Genomic DNA, 15,489 nt, shown 5'->3' with positions numbered 1-15,489 from the left:
TTTGCATTTACGGACTTTTCCCATAGCCTTTGCTGTGTCTGTGTTCAGTGATTTGTGTTTCAGGTTAAACTGGATATTCCTCTTAGCACTTGATGGACGCTTTCAAAACCAAGCACTGGTTTTATGTAATGGCTTTTCCTGTTTGATTTATGTCTAATGTTCTTTGTTTTGTGATTCTAAGATCTTTGAGTTGTTCCATATGGACTTTAATGCGAATAATACTAGCTTAAAGTCCAATCAAATGAAGTTACTATTTCAGTGTGGAGAAAAGAAGGAAAATGTTGACTTCTGAACCTGGGAAGAGAGCTATTCACAAACTATGTTCACTTCCTCTTTCTTTCTATTGATTTGTTTCTTATTTAGCCTAATAACATAACCTCAGAGATAGTCTATATATATTTGTTAATAATCTCTTTTAAATTTTATGACCCAAAGAAATCTCAATTTATGGAACCAATTTTTTTAAAGTTCTGTGAAGAAACGTAAAACAATCTGATTCAAATGATTTACTATATAATTCAAATGATTATAATCATTTACTATAAATCACATGATCTACAGTACCAGCATGAAAAAATGTGATTTTACTTATATATTTTTTATTTTTTAGGTATTTTGTTCACATGTTTCTGTGTTACTGTTAAGAAAACAGTAAAGAAGTGTTTTCCAGAAGATGTAGCCCAGCAAAATTTAATTGTATCAAATACTGAAGGACCTGGAGAAGAAGTGATGGTAAATCAGATTTCACCTTTTTTGGTATGGTAGTTTAATGAGGCTGTGCTGTGCTTAGTCACTCAGTCAAGTCCAACTCTTTGCAACCCCATGGACTGTAGCCCCACAGGATCCTCTGTCCACAGGATTCTCCAGGCAAGAATACTGGAGTGGGTTGCTGTTGTCTTCTCCATCAAACCCAGGTCTCCTGCATTACAGGCAGATTCTTTACCATCTGAGCCATCAGGGAAGCCCAAGTTCAATGATAACAGTTGATTATTACATAAAATAGTAATAATGATAACCTGCGTGCAACCTAAGTCGCTTCACATATCCAACTTTGTGCGGCCCTATGGACTGCAGCCTGCCAGGCTCCTCTGTCCATGAGATTCTCTAGGCAAAATACTAAAGTGGGTTCCCTGTCCTCCTCCAGGGGATTTTCTTGATCCAGGGATCAAACCTGAGTCTCTTAAACCTGCCTGCCTTGGAAATGGGTCCTTTAGCACTAGTGCTACCTGGAAAGCCCAAATAATGATAACAGCTAATGCTCCTGAGAAATCTGTATGCAGGTCAAGAAGCAACAGCTAGAACCGGACATGGAATAACAGACTGGTTCCAAATTGGGAAAGGAGAACAAAAAGGCTGTATATTGCCATCCTGCTTATTTAACTTATATACAGAGTATATCATGAGAAACGCTGGGCTGGATGAAGCACAAGCTGAAATCAAGATTGCCAGGAAAAATATCAATAACCTCAGATACGCAGATGACATCACCCTTATGGCAGAAAGTGAAGAGGAACTAAAGAGTCTCTTGATAAAAATGAAAGAGGAGAGTGAAAAGCTGGCTTAAAACTCAACATTCAAAAAACTAAGATCATGGCATCTGGTCCCATCACTTCACGGCAAATAGATGGAGAAACAATGGAAACAGTGACAGACTTTATTTTCTTGGGCTCCAAAATCACTGCAGATGGTGACTGCAGCCATGAAATTAAAAGATGCTTGCTCCTTGGAAATAAAGCTATGACAAACCTAGACAGTATATTAAAAAGCAGAGACATTACTTTACTGACCAAGGTCTGTATAGTCAAAGCTGTGGTTTTTCTAGCCACGTATGGATGTAGTCATGGATGGATGTGAGAGTTGGACTATAAAGAAGACTGAGCGCTAAAGAATTGATGCCTTTGAACTGTGGTGTTGAAGAAGACTCTTGAGAGTCCCTTGGACTGAAAGGAGATCAAAGCAGTCAATCCTAAAGGAAATCAACCCCGAGTATTCATTGGAAGGACTGATGCTGAAGCTGAAGCTCCAATATTTTGGCCACCTGATGCGAAGAGCTGACTCATTGGAAAAGACCCTGATGCTGGGAAAGATGGAAGGCAGGAGGAGAAGGGGATGACAGAGTATAAGATGGTTGAATGGCATCACCAACTTGGTGGACATGAGTTTGAGCAAGCTCCAGGAGTTGGTGATGGACAGGAAAGCCTGGGGTGCTGCAGTCCATGTGGTAACAATAAGTCGGACACGACTGAGTGACTGAAATGAACTGAATATTTTTGAGCACTTACTATGCCAAGCAGGGGCTTCCCTGGTAGCTGTGCTGGTAAAGAATCCACCTGCAATGTGGGAGACCTGGGTTTGATCCCTGGGTTGGGAAGATCCCGTGGAGGAAGGCATGGCAACACAATAACAAAGCATGACAGACTGAATGTAACTGAACTGAAATTTATTGTCTTACAGTTCAGAAGGCTAGACATTAGAGATTAGTTGTTGACAGACTCCTACTCCCTCTGAAGGTGCTAGGATTCTATCACAATTCTCCCTCCCAGCTTTTGGTAATTCTTTGGCTTATGACATCACTGATTGAGTCTTCATATGGCTTTGTGTGTGTGTGTCTGTGCCCAACTTTCCCCTTTTGGATTAGAGACCCATCTTACTTGATTAGGACCTTGTCTTAATTTAGCTAATTGCATCTAAAAATGACTCTGTCTTCAAATAAGATCATATTCTGAGACACTTGAGGGTTAGGACTTTAACAATTGAATTGGGGTGGAGGATGTGATTTAACCTGTAACACCTATGATACGAGTATTATTATTATCTTGATTTTACATATGGGGAATTAGAGAGGTACAACAGGTAAGTGATTTGCCCATGTGAAAGTGAAAGTTGCTCAGTCATGTCCGACTCTTTGCAACCCCATGAACTAGGCAGTCCATGGGATTCTCCAGGCCAGAATACTGGAGTGGGTTGCCTTTCCCTTCTCCAGGGGATCTTCCCAACCCAGGGATCAAACCCAGGTCTCCCACATTGCAGGCGGATTCTTTACCAGCTGAGCCACAAGGGAAGCCCAAGAATACTGAAGTGGGTAGCCTATCCCTCCTTCAGGGGATCTTCCTGACCCGGGAATCGAACTGAGGTCTCCTGTATTGTAGGCAGATTCTTAACCAACCGAGCTATTAGGGAAGCCCTCAGATTTACCCCTATGAGATTTGCCCATGGTGGGAAATAAATGAAAGAAAACTGTTAGTTACAATTTGATTTATTTATTTTAGGATGCAAATATTAGACTCCCCACACAGACATCCAACGTTTGTGACACAAGCATATCTGTTGGCACCCTTGGTGGCCAGGGAGTCAAAACACAGCAAAGTTTTGAGATGGTCAAAGGCGGCTACACTTTGGATGCCAACAAAGGAGGCGGACATCAGACCCTGGAATCTGTTAAGGGAGTGACGGACACTGGCAGATACATGTACAGTGACTGGCACAACTTCACCCAACCTCGGCTTGGCGAAGTAAGTGCCGCTGTCTTCATGTTCATTTTACATGAAAGTTAAACTCTGTTTATAAATCAGGATTTCCCCAAAGTTTCACTCCTTATACATCTGGAGCTCATCACCTTTTTCATGTTGAATTATCATAGATAAATGAATAGTAGATCCAAACCCAAAGAGGAAAATGACCTCGTAAAGTTCAATTTTTAAAATAAGGTTTCCAAAACTTGACCTAGGAGTGGCATATGTAGGCATTTCTCTACTTTTTAAGTATAAAAAGACTCAGCAGCAGCAGCAGCATAGCTTCTTTCCTAAAAATTGTCAGGAAAATCACCTAGAGTGAAATGTTACAGGGTACTACGTGGATCACAAATTATAAATATTCTTAAGATTATAAAATCTTAATGATCGCCATCAACCAGACAGATCATTAAGCTTTTATTTTGGGTTTTAGTTCCTCATTTTATGTTCGGATCAGTCAATGTAGATTAATATTAGCCAGTTAAATATATTACTATAAGTAGGTAATAATGTATAAACATAAGGGACATAGCTTATATTTGTTTCCCTTAAATATGTAAAAAAGTTGTAGACACATTCCAATGATACAAATTTCATGTTTAAATGGGAAATTGTAAGCTAGTTGTGTGATGCATGTGGAGCTTTAGTTTTTATCAATGTGTTCAGTTAGGAGCATTTATATATTTGCTATATTTTAAGAATGAATATAATACAGACCAATCATGTGCATTTTTTATATGTAGGAATCCATTAGAGGACACACTCTGGTTAAAAATTAAACAGTAAAAGGTAAATCAAAGCCATTATTTTTAAGCTAATACATTTAGGTGTTTTTAAAAAAAAATAATAAAATGTGCTCTTTCTCGACACAGAAGGTGTATCTGTGCGGACAAGACGAGGAACACAAGCTCTGCGAAGACTATGTTCGCTCCTATAACTATGAAGGGAAAGGGTCTGTGGCCGGCTCCGTGGGCTGCTGCAGCGATCGGCAGGAAGAAGAGGGGCTTGACTTCCTAGATCATCTGGAACCCAAATTTAGGACGCTAGCGAAAACATGCGTAAAGAAATAAAATGTGCCTTTTAATAGCGTAACGTCTACCAGCGCCTATGTAGGAGTTTATTGAATGTAAAACAATAGCAGCATCTGCTAAAGTATTTGTTTATGGAGGTAAACTTCCAGTTGTGTATAGATAAGGCTCCCTTAAATTCCCCTTGTCTGAGATAACTTTAGTCTTCTCTAGACATCAGTGCTTCATTTGTTAATTTCCTTTTCTATGCATGTACATTTTCTTGCCCTTTCCAGGATGGCACTGTGTGCTTTCTCACACCTTCTGTTTGAAAACTTACGTTACTCGGTATGCTCTGGAAGAGTATGTGAGGGAGTTAGGGATTGTGGAGGTTAAAGAAAAATACATTGTTATTTTAGATGAAAATGAAATATTTTCTTCAGAATCTTGGGGACAATTATGCTTTTAGAAGTATTGTCTTTGGTGCTACAGAATTGCTTCCTTTACCTGAATGGCTTTGTGCTGAAGAATTTTTTATGCATTCTCTGATGCAATCTTTGATTTGGTGAATAAGAGCTCATCTTTCATTGTGTTTTCACCCTGTGGAGGTGCTCCGAGCTTGATCCTGGGATCTCTGTTGATGTGGATGTGTTTTCAGGTTCCTACAGGTTCTAGAATTGTTGGAAAGATGTGGACCAGAAGAGGCTCACAGAAATTTGAGTCACTGAGATTTAAAAAAAAAAGCATTTCCATGAAAGAATTGCAGCCTTAATGCACATGGGTTGACTGAAACATGCAAATCTGTTTTGTTGGCCCACCATGATGTATTATTACTTTTTAAAAATGTAAATACCTTGGCAAGGACATGTTCTCTCTAGTTTGACACCATCCCACTATCCTCAAGCATTTGAGTAACTAGACCAGTAGGCATTAGGCTTACAAACCCTGATAGCCCTTTGAATATGCTAAACACTGAATGACTATCCATACTGGAATGGATACTCAGGCTACATTGGTAATCACTTCCAGAAAATGTTAAATAAGAAAAAGTGTCTGGCATATATATGTTAAAAAACTGAAATGTGTTATTAACTCAATTCTTACAAAACATTTGTTGAGTGATGCTGGATAAAAGAATGAAAACATGAATTAATGAGCTATTTTGAATACATAGCATTTTAATAAGATATTCTATTTTATTAATTTAGAAAAAACCATATATTTAAATAATATTTTAACATTTTTTTGTGCCAAATGCTATAGATTCATAAAAAATTAGCAGTATATATCACAAGGACATTTTCATTCAGACAAAAAAACCTTTTTCTCATCTTTTAGCTACTTAACCTTCAAAAAAAATGAGTGACTAATTTTCTCAAATTTTGTGAATTATTTTCCTTCTTAGTCACAGGATCTAAATAAAGGTGTTTCTTGAAATGAAATTGAATAGTAGAGCAGAATAAATAGTAGCTTTAGTAAATAAAATTTTTATTTTAAAAGGTGTCCTCTATGTATTATTTTTATGGGCATTGTCAGTAAAATAATTTTGGAGAGTAATGCAGCTTCTGAATATCTGTTATCTGATGTACATGTTATTCTGACAATGATGCTAGTTTTGAAATTTTATAATATTAAAATTTTGGAAATATATCATAATAATGTTCTAAGTTATATTCTTGAACATAGGTGCAGAATGTTTGCTGAGCAACTAAAAATAATTAGTTGAACATTAGCTTACATGTTTATGTCTTCGTATTTCTTAAATTTAAGTGTGAAAGAGAAAATTTGTATCTGAAAATTTGTGTCTGAACATAAGGTACAAATAAAGGCCAAAGGCTGATTTCTCAAATCAACAAGAGAAGATACTTTAAAACTATGACCAGAATTATTAGCAAGTGTAGGAAATGAATTCATATTAAGGAATTTGACTATTTTAAGATGTTTCAAAATATCATTAAAATGTATCTCATAGAAGAACTATGATGTCTTTTGATTTATTTAGGAATTTCAAAGTTATTCTCTAGTTACACTCAAAATCAAATGTTAATTGTATGATTAATGAAATTTATGAAACTCTGCTAGACTGTTTATGAATTTAGTTAATAAAATATTGTATATTATGAATTATTTCATGTATGTTAATTTTGACTTAATTGTTGGTAAGTTAATCATTCTGAATTGTTTTCAATAATGAAATCCATAGTTATGGAAAACATACGATTAAAACTTTCTTATCTTATCAAGATCTCAAACTATTTCATGTGAAAAACTTGATGGAAACTCCAAAATAGAAGAAAATTGGCATAATTGTTATAAATGAACTTTTGTTAAATACTTCCTTAACTTTATTGAGCTTTTAATTCCTCCTAGGTTTTTAAAAAATATTTTGTAAAACTTGATATCTATGCATGTGTTTACTTTTAGAGAATGGAATATGCTGTTATTTGGAAAATATTCACAATAGTTGTTCTAGGGTTGAGGACTTTCATTATCATAGAGAGGAAAAGCTAACTTTTTTTGTGTGTGTTAGTTATACAAGTCCTGTACTACTTGAAATTCCTCAATTAGATTAATGAAACAAACTGTATATTGCTGCATATTTTTGGTCTCTTTTATCTGCTTTTCTAATAAATCTGAAGGAACATTTTTCATTTGGCCAGACATTGCATTTGTCTTACTACATGGTTAGATAAAAGAAAAGAGGACTATTTATAGCAGCAGAAAGCATTACTAAGAATGGATAGACCTTGGCATACTTCATAGGGCCTAGTAAATTTGAGCGAGCATAGTTTTAAAAAAATTCTTTGAAAGGATAGTGTTGCATGAGAAGTAAAAACCACAGTTTATCTCAAATCCTTGCCACTACAAATGAAACAATAACCACTTTCTAATATATAAGTAGAATAATTGTTTAAGAAAGGTTATGTGCCAAGTATATTTATAATATGCATTTCATTCAGGTAGATCAAATTATTTTAAAATCTTTACTTCTTAAAGTAAGTGTTTTGAACAATAGGAATAAAATGCACTCTATAAAGTCAATCTGTAGAGAAGATGATTATTTACTAATGTTAGAGAAAAAACAATTAAAAAATAAGTGTGACTGTCCTCTGTATTTGGCCTCAGAATACGTGAGATATCGAAATGTTTAAAGTTTAATTGTCAGAGTGCAACAGTGAATAGCTATAATCATGGAGTGTTTTTATTTGTTCATATTTAGGGACCGTTAAATGCTAAAACATGGAATTATTATTAAAAAGAAACTTCAGTGCTTCCTTTGAGATACCTGAGTTTTTACCTAGAATTCATACCAAAAATTCAAATAGAATTATTTTCTGCCAGGTATAGTTCAAGAAGAACTAAAAGGAACCCTTTGATCCAATGTGGAAATGAAAGAATTTTCTTGTTTTGATTTTGTCTTTCTTAAAATATGTAGAAAACTTAGAAATTAAAAGTGAATGACATTTATATAATTCATTTACACAAAATTTAAAATCCAACTTCACAAAGACCTTTTGTCCATACTAGGCATTCCACAAGAGGGACAGATTATTGTTCTACATTCACCATATTTCTCACCTCTTGGAGATCCATAATGAAATTCTAAACCGGTGGTTCTTGAAGTGTGATTCCTGAACTGGCAGCATCAGCATCACCTGGAAATGTGCCAGAAATGCTAATTCTTGGGTTCTTCCTCAGATTCACTAAATAAAAACTCTCAGGGGAGGCCCTCCAGGTGTTTGCAGTGTACAAATTCACCTCTGTATTGGGTCTTTGCTACTCAGTGCTGTTCACAGCACCTGAAGAAAGTGGATTCAGGCCCTACCCCAGACCTATTGAATCAGAATCTGCACTTCAGCAAGATCCTCCAGGAAATCCCTCTGTACGTGAAATTTTGACATGCGCTGTGTAGATGACCCCTTGATTGGAACCTGAAAAAACTAATAGAAGAACAACACGATTAGCCAATTAAAGTGAGTGCCCAGAGAGTCTCAGACAGCAGGTCTATGGCTGCCAAAGGGTAGGGAAATTTGTCCCGGCTCACCTCGTGACCCCAATTCAAGACCAGCTGTCTTCTGTCTTCTGTCCCCCCACACAGCAGAACCCTCCACCCAACTCTGTGTTACTCTGTACTTGGATAATTGACTCTGTGAATTTTGTACCTTATGGTGCCATATGTCGGAGAATATACAATGGTAGACTTTGACATTATTTCTGATCATGTCTAGGCAACAAATCTACCAAATTATGTTTAAAAATCAGCTTGAATAACCTGGATAGTTTAAGCAATGCATGCAGTACCCTGAGATAATTTTAGCAAATAGGTGTCTTGACATATTCTTTTCTTACTAAGCCAGTTCATCACCACGTGCCTTTTTAACCTTTTATTTTTCTGGGTGTAGCTGACTTAGAGCATCATAGGTGTGGCTAGGAAGCTGTCAGAACCAGTTGTGTTTTACTGACTAAACATATTCTTTTATTATTATTTCTTTTAGTTTCAAACTGGAAAATCAAGCAGAAGAAAATGAAAACAAATTTTCAGAGTTACTTTCATTTTAATGATTTAATATTTATACATGATTAATTAATATTAAATTAATTATATAATTATATAATGTTAAATATATAACAAATGGACTTCCCTGGTGGCTCAGAGGTAAGGAATCCATCTGGCAATGCAGGCGACATGGATTGGGAAGATCTTTTGGAGAAGGGAATGGCAACCCACTCCAGTATTAGTGCCTGGGAAGTCCCATGGACCAAGCAGCCTGGAGGGTTACAGTCCATTGGGCTGCAAAGAGTTGGATATGACTTATCTACTAAACAACAACAAATATGACAAATACTTATTAAAAATTAAATGTTAATTTGGTATTGATGTTTTAATATTAAACCTATTTAAAGCTAAATATTAGGGACTTCCCTGGTGGTCTAGTAGTTAAGACTTTGTTCCCCAATGTGTGGGTTTGACCCTTGAGCAGGGAGCTAAGATCCACATGCCTCACAGCCAAAGCACCAGAACCTAAACAACAGAAGTAACATCGTAACAAATTCAATAAAGACTTCAAAAATGGTCTACGTCAAAAAAAATCTTAAAGAAAATAAAGTTAAATATTAAGGAGACATTTGACACTGACAAACATATATCCCTTGATAGTTCGTGAAAGTCCACTGGGGGACACTGCTGATTATCTACCAACTATCCCCTAACCTAGCTATCTCTTACAGATGGAGCTTAATTTCATTTGAGATTGCTATAGGAGACCATTATATCCCAATCCCTCGAACTAAATTCTGGTCAGTGAGAAGTAAGTGAATTGCTGTGTCTGAAATTTTTGAGTAGGTGTTTTAAAGGAGCTGGTTTAGCTGGAAGTTGTCTTTAGTTTTTGTGTTTGTTTCCCTCGGTTGCATTTCATGATTTCTGGAACACAGATGTGATACCTGGTGCTCAAGCAGCCATCTTATGATGCTGCAAATTGGAAACCATGAGCCACTTGTTGAGAGTGGTAGAGCACAAAGACAGAAGGAGCCCGGATCCCTAGTGGCTTTGTGGAGACTGGACTTCATGCCTCTAGACGTGTCCACTTGAGTGAATAAAGCTTTCTGCGTTTAAGCAAGGCAATTTTAGATTTTCTGTTAAAAGTAGCTAGTCTAATCTGATGTAGGGAGAATAGAGGTTGGATAGAAATAATTGTTTTACTTAAGTCATGATTCAATAAAATTAAAATTAATCTGCATTGGGAACTCATTTTCTTTAGGCTAAGATGTCAAAAATGGTTGATTTCAAAGATAGTTCAGTGTTCTCTGAAAAGTCCCAAGACAAAATAAAGTATTAATTATTTGTTGTTGTTTTGTTGCTTAATTGTGTTGGACTCTTTTGTGACTCCGTGAACTGTAGCTTGCCAGATTCCTCTATCAGTGAGGTTTCTCAGGCAAGAATACTGGAGTGGGTTGCCATTTCCTTCTCCAGGGGATCTTCCTGACCCAGGGATCAAACCTATATCTTCTGCTGGGCAGGTGGTTTCTTTACCACTGAGCCTTTTCTGAGTCATTTGAACATACTCTTTTATTATTTTTTTTAACTCTTGAAGCCTGACTTTGTCAAAATCCATGTTTCTAGCAGTAAAGGATCTGGATTCTTCTATTAATCTGGTGTATGATCTTTAACAATTCATCGAATCTCATTTAATTTAACTCTTCAACTATAAAAAGGATTTTACTGTTGATTTTATCAGCCAAACAGATGTTCTTCAATGCAAGGATGATGTTTCAGCTATCATTGTGTTCTCCCTTACACCTGTGCTTGACAAGGGTTTTTATTTGTTTGCTTGTGTGTATGTTTATAGTATATATACATGACATTTAATATTTAATTGATACATTAAGTTAAAATCTTTAATGAAAATATCTTCCCTACTTTTAAAACACACTTTTAAAGATTTAGCATACTATTTCTACTGCTTCAGTCTCTGTCCCTGTAAACTGTGATCAAATGGATGTGCCCCTTTAAGTCTGAGGGATTCAATGTTTGGTTGCATTCTAATATCCCAAGGCATTGTTTTTCACTTAATTACTATAGGTGTATGCTAAGTCACTTCAGTCATATCCAACTCTTTATGACTCCATGGACTGTAGCCCACCAGGCTCTTTTGTCCACAGGATTCACCGGGCAAGAATACTGGAGTGGATTGCCATGCCTTCCTCCAGGGGATCTTCTTGACCCAGGGATCGAACCTGCATCTCTTATGTCTCCTGCGTTAAGTGGATTCTTCAGCATTAGTGTCACCTGGAAAGCCCCAATTACCATACAGATAAATAAAAATAAATACAATTTATTTTCCTATTAATCAATCCAACAAATTACATCACAGTCTAAAATGCTTCTTATGCCAACTCAACTAGACTTCACAATGAGTAAAGATGAGTTCAACAAACAGAAAGTTGAGGAAGTTTCAGCGGGTGACAAAGAAGACAACTATGGTTTTGCTGTATGACAAATGGTGATTCCATATACTGATTGACTTAGATGGAATTATATTCTTTCGTATTAGAGACTATACAAAAAGATATTTTTAAATTGACCTCAGTGAATTAGCTAGGACTTGCATTAGACTACTTGATGACAGAGATAAAGTGGTTTATTTATTTATTTATATTTAAGTCATGTACCATCTGATCCTGCCAGCTCAGGGCATAGTGTCTTTCAGTAGTCCAAGCCAGAACCATGGGCATCACCCTTGACTCCTTTCCCCACCCCAGTATCCCACATAGAATTACAGCCAGTTCACTCTACCTCCTAATTATCTCTTAATCAATTACTTATAAAGTGGTTTAAGAAAATCAACAGGTAAAAGTTGATTTTCACTGATGTAAAACAAGTGTAGAGAGTCTTGGACTTGTACAAAAGCTTCTTAATGTCATCTGTGTTCCAGGAGCCTTCCCTTTTTCTGCTCAACCATCCTCTGTACAAGTTGCTTCACAATCACAAAATGGGTAATGCAATGCCAGCCATCACATCTGAGTCTGGAGTAAAAAACAAGGAAGGAGGAAGACTTTCTTTTTAGGGAGCATTTCCAGAGACTTCCTCCAACAATTGCCTACATACACTTTGTAGAACTTAGTCACTTGTCTATTCCTGTCTTCAAGAGAGAGTGAGAAATGTGGTATTTCAGCTGATCAAAGTCAGGGCACTGTAACTAAGGAAGATGTTTAATAAGGATAGGAGGTAATCTGTGGGTAAATACAATGGAAAAATATAGTTTCTTAGTCTTTTTTTTTAATCTAATTTTAATTTTTCTGGTTGTGCTGCACTGCATGTGGACAGAGCCTGCAACCCCTGCAGTGGAAACATGGAGCCCTAACCATTGGACTACCAGGGAAGCCCATGGTTTCTTATTCTTAACCAGTATTATCCTGCTCCAGGCAAATAAGGGGCTTCCCTGGTGGCTTAGACAGTGAAGAATCTACTTGCAATGCAGGAGACCTGGAGTCGATCCCTGGGTTAAGAAGATGCCCTGGAGGAGGGCATGGTAACCCACTCCAGTATTCTTGCCTGGAGAACCCCATGGAGGAGTCTGGTGGGCTACCGTCCATGGGGTCACAAAAAGTGGGACATGACTGAGCGACCAATACTTTCACTTTTTTAAGGCAAATAAGATTCTTAGCAAAATATTTATTCCTTATATAATAGTTAAGGGCCTACAGAGTAGTTAGGCTGAAGGGTCATGCTCTTTCACTTGTCAAGTTTTAAAAAATATTGCAAAGCATAAGTTTTAAAAGTCACATAAATAAAACCTCAGTTTTTTTCAGAGATTAAAACCTGTTTACATCCTTAAGCCAGATGTGACCTGCAAATTTTGTTGGGGGAGGGGAGGGAGGAGTTGAGGTTGAGGAGAAGAGAAGCTTTTACAGTTGAAAATATTACGAGTAAACCAGGACATTTCACTCCACGTGCAAATTTGTGACTTTCCTTGAAAAATTGGCAGGTGTGGCAACACTGAGTCCATATTCCCAAAGGCCACCAATTGCTAAGAAGTGACAAGTGACTTCTTGAGGGCCCCTGCCAGCTCCAGTGCCCTCTGAGGCTTGCCATTTCTGTCTCAGATAAGAAGGCTGTCAACTGCCATGTATCATGACACTTTTACTATTGTTCTCTGAAGGTGGATGTAGGGAAGAAAAGAGATATTTTCTGTGCTTTTATCTTCTCAAAAGACTCTGTGGAAGAGGGAGAGGGTGGGATGATTTGGGAGAATGGCATGGAGACATGTATAATATCATATAAGAAACGAATCGCCAGTCCAGGTTTGATGCAGGATATAGGATGCGTGGGGCTGGTGCACTGGGATGACCCAGAGGGATGGTACGGGGAGGGAGGAGGGAGGAGGGTTCAGGATGGGGAACACGTGTACACCCGTGGCAAATTCATGTTAATATATGGCAAAACCAATACAATATTGTAAAGTAAAAAAATAATAATAATAATAAATAAATGATAAATCATTAAAAAAATAAAGAGAATGCATTAATGGCCAAAAAAAAAAAAAAAAAAAGCAGAGTAATGAAAAAGGACTGCTTAAACCAACCTAATATGTTTATTTTAATTTCTTTCCTGGATCCTGCAGGCATTAAAGGTTATGACTGCTTGCACTCCATGACTTTTCAATATAAAATGGATTATGTTGCCGTTTGCTATACAGTGTAATTTGCTTCTTCATTACGTTTGTTGTTACTGTCTTCACTCCCATCTTCACATTTGAGTGGAAGCTCTATGAGGGCAGAGATCTTTGCGTCTAGAACAGTGCCTGAAACATGGAAGGAACTCAGTAAATATTTGTTGGAGACATTTATTAAGCCCCTACTATGTGACAGCATTATAGGATACATATACAAATGTTATCTCATTGAAAAAAATTATTAACATACTTTCAAGTTTAGATGTTTACTCTTCCTTTGACCAATAAGAAAACTGAGGCTGGGAGAGGTTAACTCACTTAAGATCAGACTGCTAGGCTTCCCTAGAGCAAAGATTTAAATTCAAGTCTGAGCAAAGATGACCCCGTGAGCATTGTTCCTGAAATGGCTGTCTCGGGTCCACAATACAGCGGGAAAAGCATTTTAAGCTTATCAAGCCTGAAAGAAAATACACTTCCTATGAATCTGTGTTAAATATTAATATTTTACATACAACCTTCTATAATGTAAATTTTGATCTTCACCTGAGACATTTCTGTGGCCAAGAGGAAGACACATCATCTTCCTCACATCAGACCCATTCTCTCCACACCAGAATCAATGGGTTAAATAGATGGCTTCCATTTGGAGTTGCTCTTAACTCTTCATATCCTGATAGTATGCAAATTTGCATTTCCAAAGCAGATGTCTCTCTTGAATTCCATATCCATACTGCTTATTCCACGCTTCCCTGGTGACTCAGATGGTAAAGAATCCACCTGCCAATGCAGGAGACCCAGGTTCAAACCCTGGGTTGGGAAGATTCCAAGAAGGGAATGGCTACCCACTCCAGTATTCTTACCTGGAGAATGCCATGGACAAAGGAGCCTGGCGGGCTACATTCCATGAGGTAGCAGAGTCGGACACAACTGAGTGACTTTCACTTCACTTCACTGCTTTTTCTGATCTGATGGCTCCCAGAAATCTCAAATTCAGTACCTTCAAAAGCAGGTGATTTAACTCCTACATGCACTAACACTTTCCTGCCATCCCTACCTTTGTTAGTAACAACACCATTGCCTCTTTGTCCAAACAAATATCAAACCCAGAATTTTGCAATTAGCAGAGCATAAAAAGAATAGCACATGAATGCATCCAAAGGAGGCAGATTAATAAATTGAATAATTACAACACTTTGGCCAGATAACAAATTATAGAGGCACACTATGAAAGCTAGTGAGCACACAGAAAACTCACAATGCTTCCCCTCCATGGGCAAGTACAGAAAGGTCCCTGAATAAAGTGGTAGAAGACATTCTAGGTGGAATGAAAGTAAGGATTTCAAAACCAAGCAAAGCCAAAAGCAAGTGACCCAAAGCAAAATGGAACAAGCAAAAACCAAGGTCTACTTGAGCTCCAAAAACCACAGTTTGAAAACCACTTGGGGGCAGGGGTGGGGGACGGTGGGCTGGTGGGGTTGTAGAGCTGGAGGACCAGTGAAGACGGTCCAGAAAAGAGATGAGGGGTTAAACACAGCAATGAATCTGGAGACTGACAGTATGTGAGGGTGTGAGGATGAGGCCCTAGTTACTTTCTTGAGTAAGTGGGAGGATCATGAAACCATTAACCACAAGGAGGGAACCAAAGCTGTTTTGCTGTGGAGAGATAGTGGCTGCTGTTTGGAATATTCTGAACTTGAGGTATTTACAGGAGACTGCTTGGATCTCCTTGCAGTCCAAGGGACTCTCAAGAGTCTTCCCCAACACCACAGTTCAAAAGCATCAATTCTTCGGTGCTCA

At 37.5% G+C, this 15,489-nt stretch overlaps 1 protein-coding gene across 2 annotated transcripts in view; it reads left to right on the top strand.

Moving 5' to 3' along the window:
- DSC1 (desmocollin 1) overlaps window positions 1-7,174 on the top strand; it is a 36,307-nt gene extending 29,133 nt beyond the window's left edge. The window contains exons 14-17 of one of the 2 annotated variants that reach the window (XM_006054001.4): window positions 611-732; window positions 3,270-3,512; window positions 4,256-4,301; window positions 4,385-4,526. In XM_006054001.4, the coding sequence (XP_006054063.2) occupies window positions 611-732; window positions 3,270-3,512; window positions 4,256-4,291 (401 nt within the window). In that variant the 3' untranslated portion in view covers window positions 4,292-4,301; window positions 4,385-4,526. Of the gene's footprint in view, window positions 1-610; window positions 733-3,269; window positions 3,513-4,255; window positions 4,302-4,384 lie in introns of both variants that reach the window. The other variant, XM_025273349.3, reaches the window with a different exon arrangement.
- The last annotated feature ends 8,315 nt before the right edge of the window (window positions 7,175-15,489 follow it).

Source organism: Bubalus bubalis, chromosome 22, assembly GCF_019923935.1.
Source record: "Bubalus bubalis isolate 160015118507 breed Murrah chromosome 22, NDDB_SH_1, whole genome shotgun sequence".
NCBI lineage: Eukaryota > Metazoa > Chordata > Mammalia > Artiodactyla > Bovidae > Bubalus > Bubalus bubalis.
This window is presented reverse-complemented; position numbering and strand designations above follow the sequence as displayed.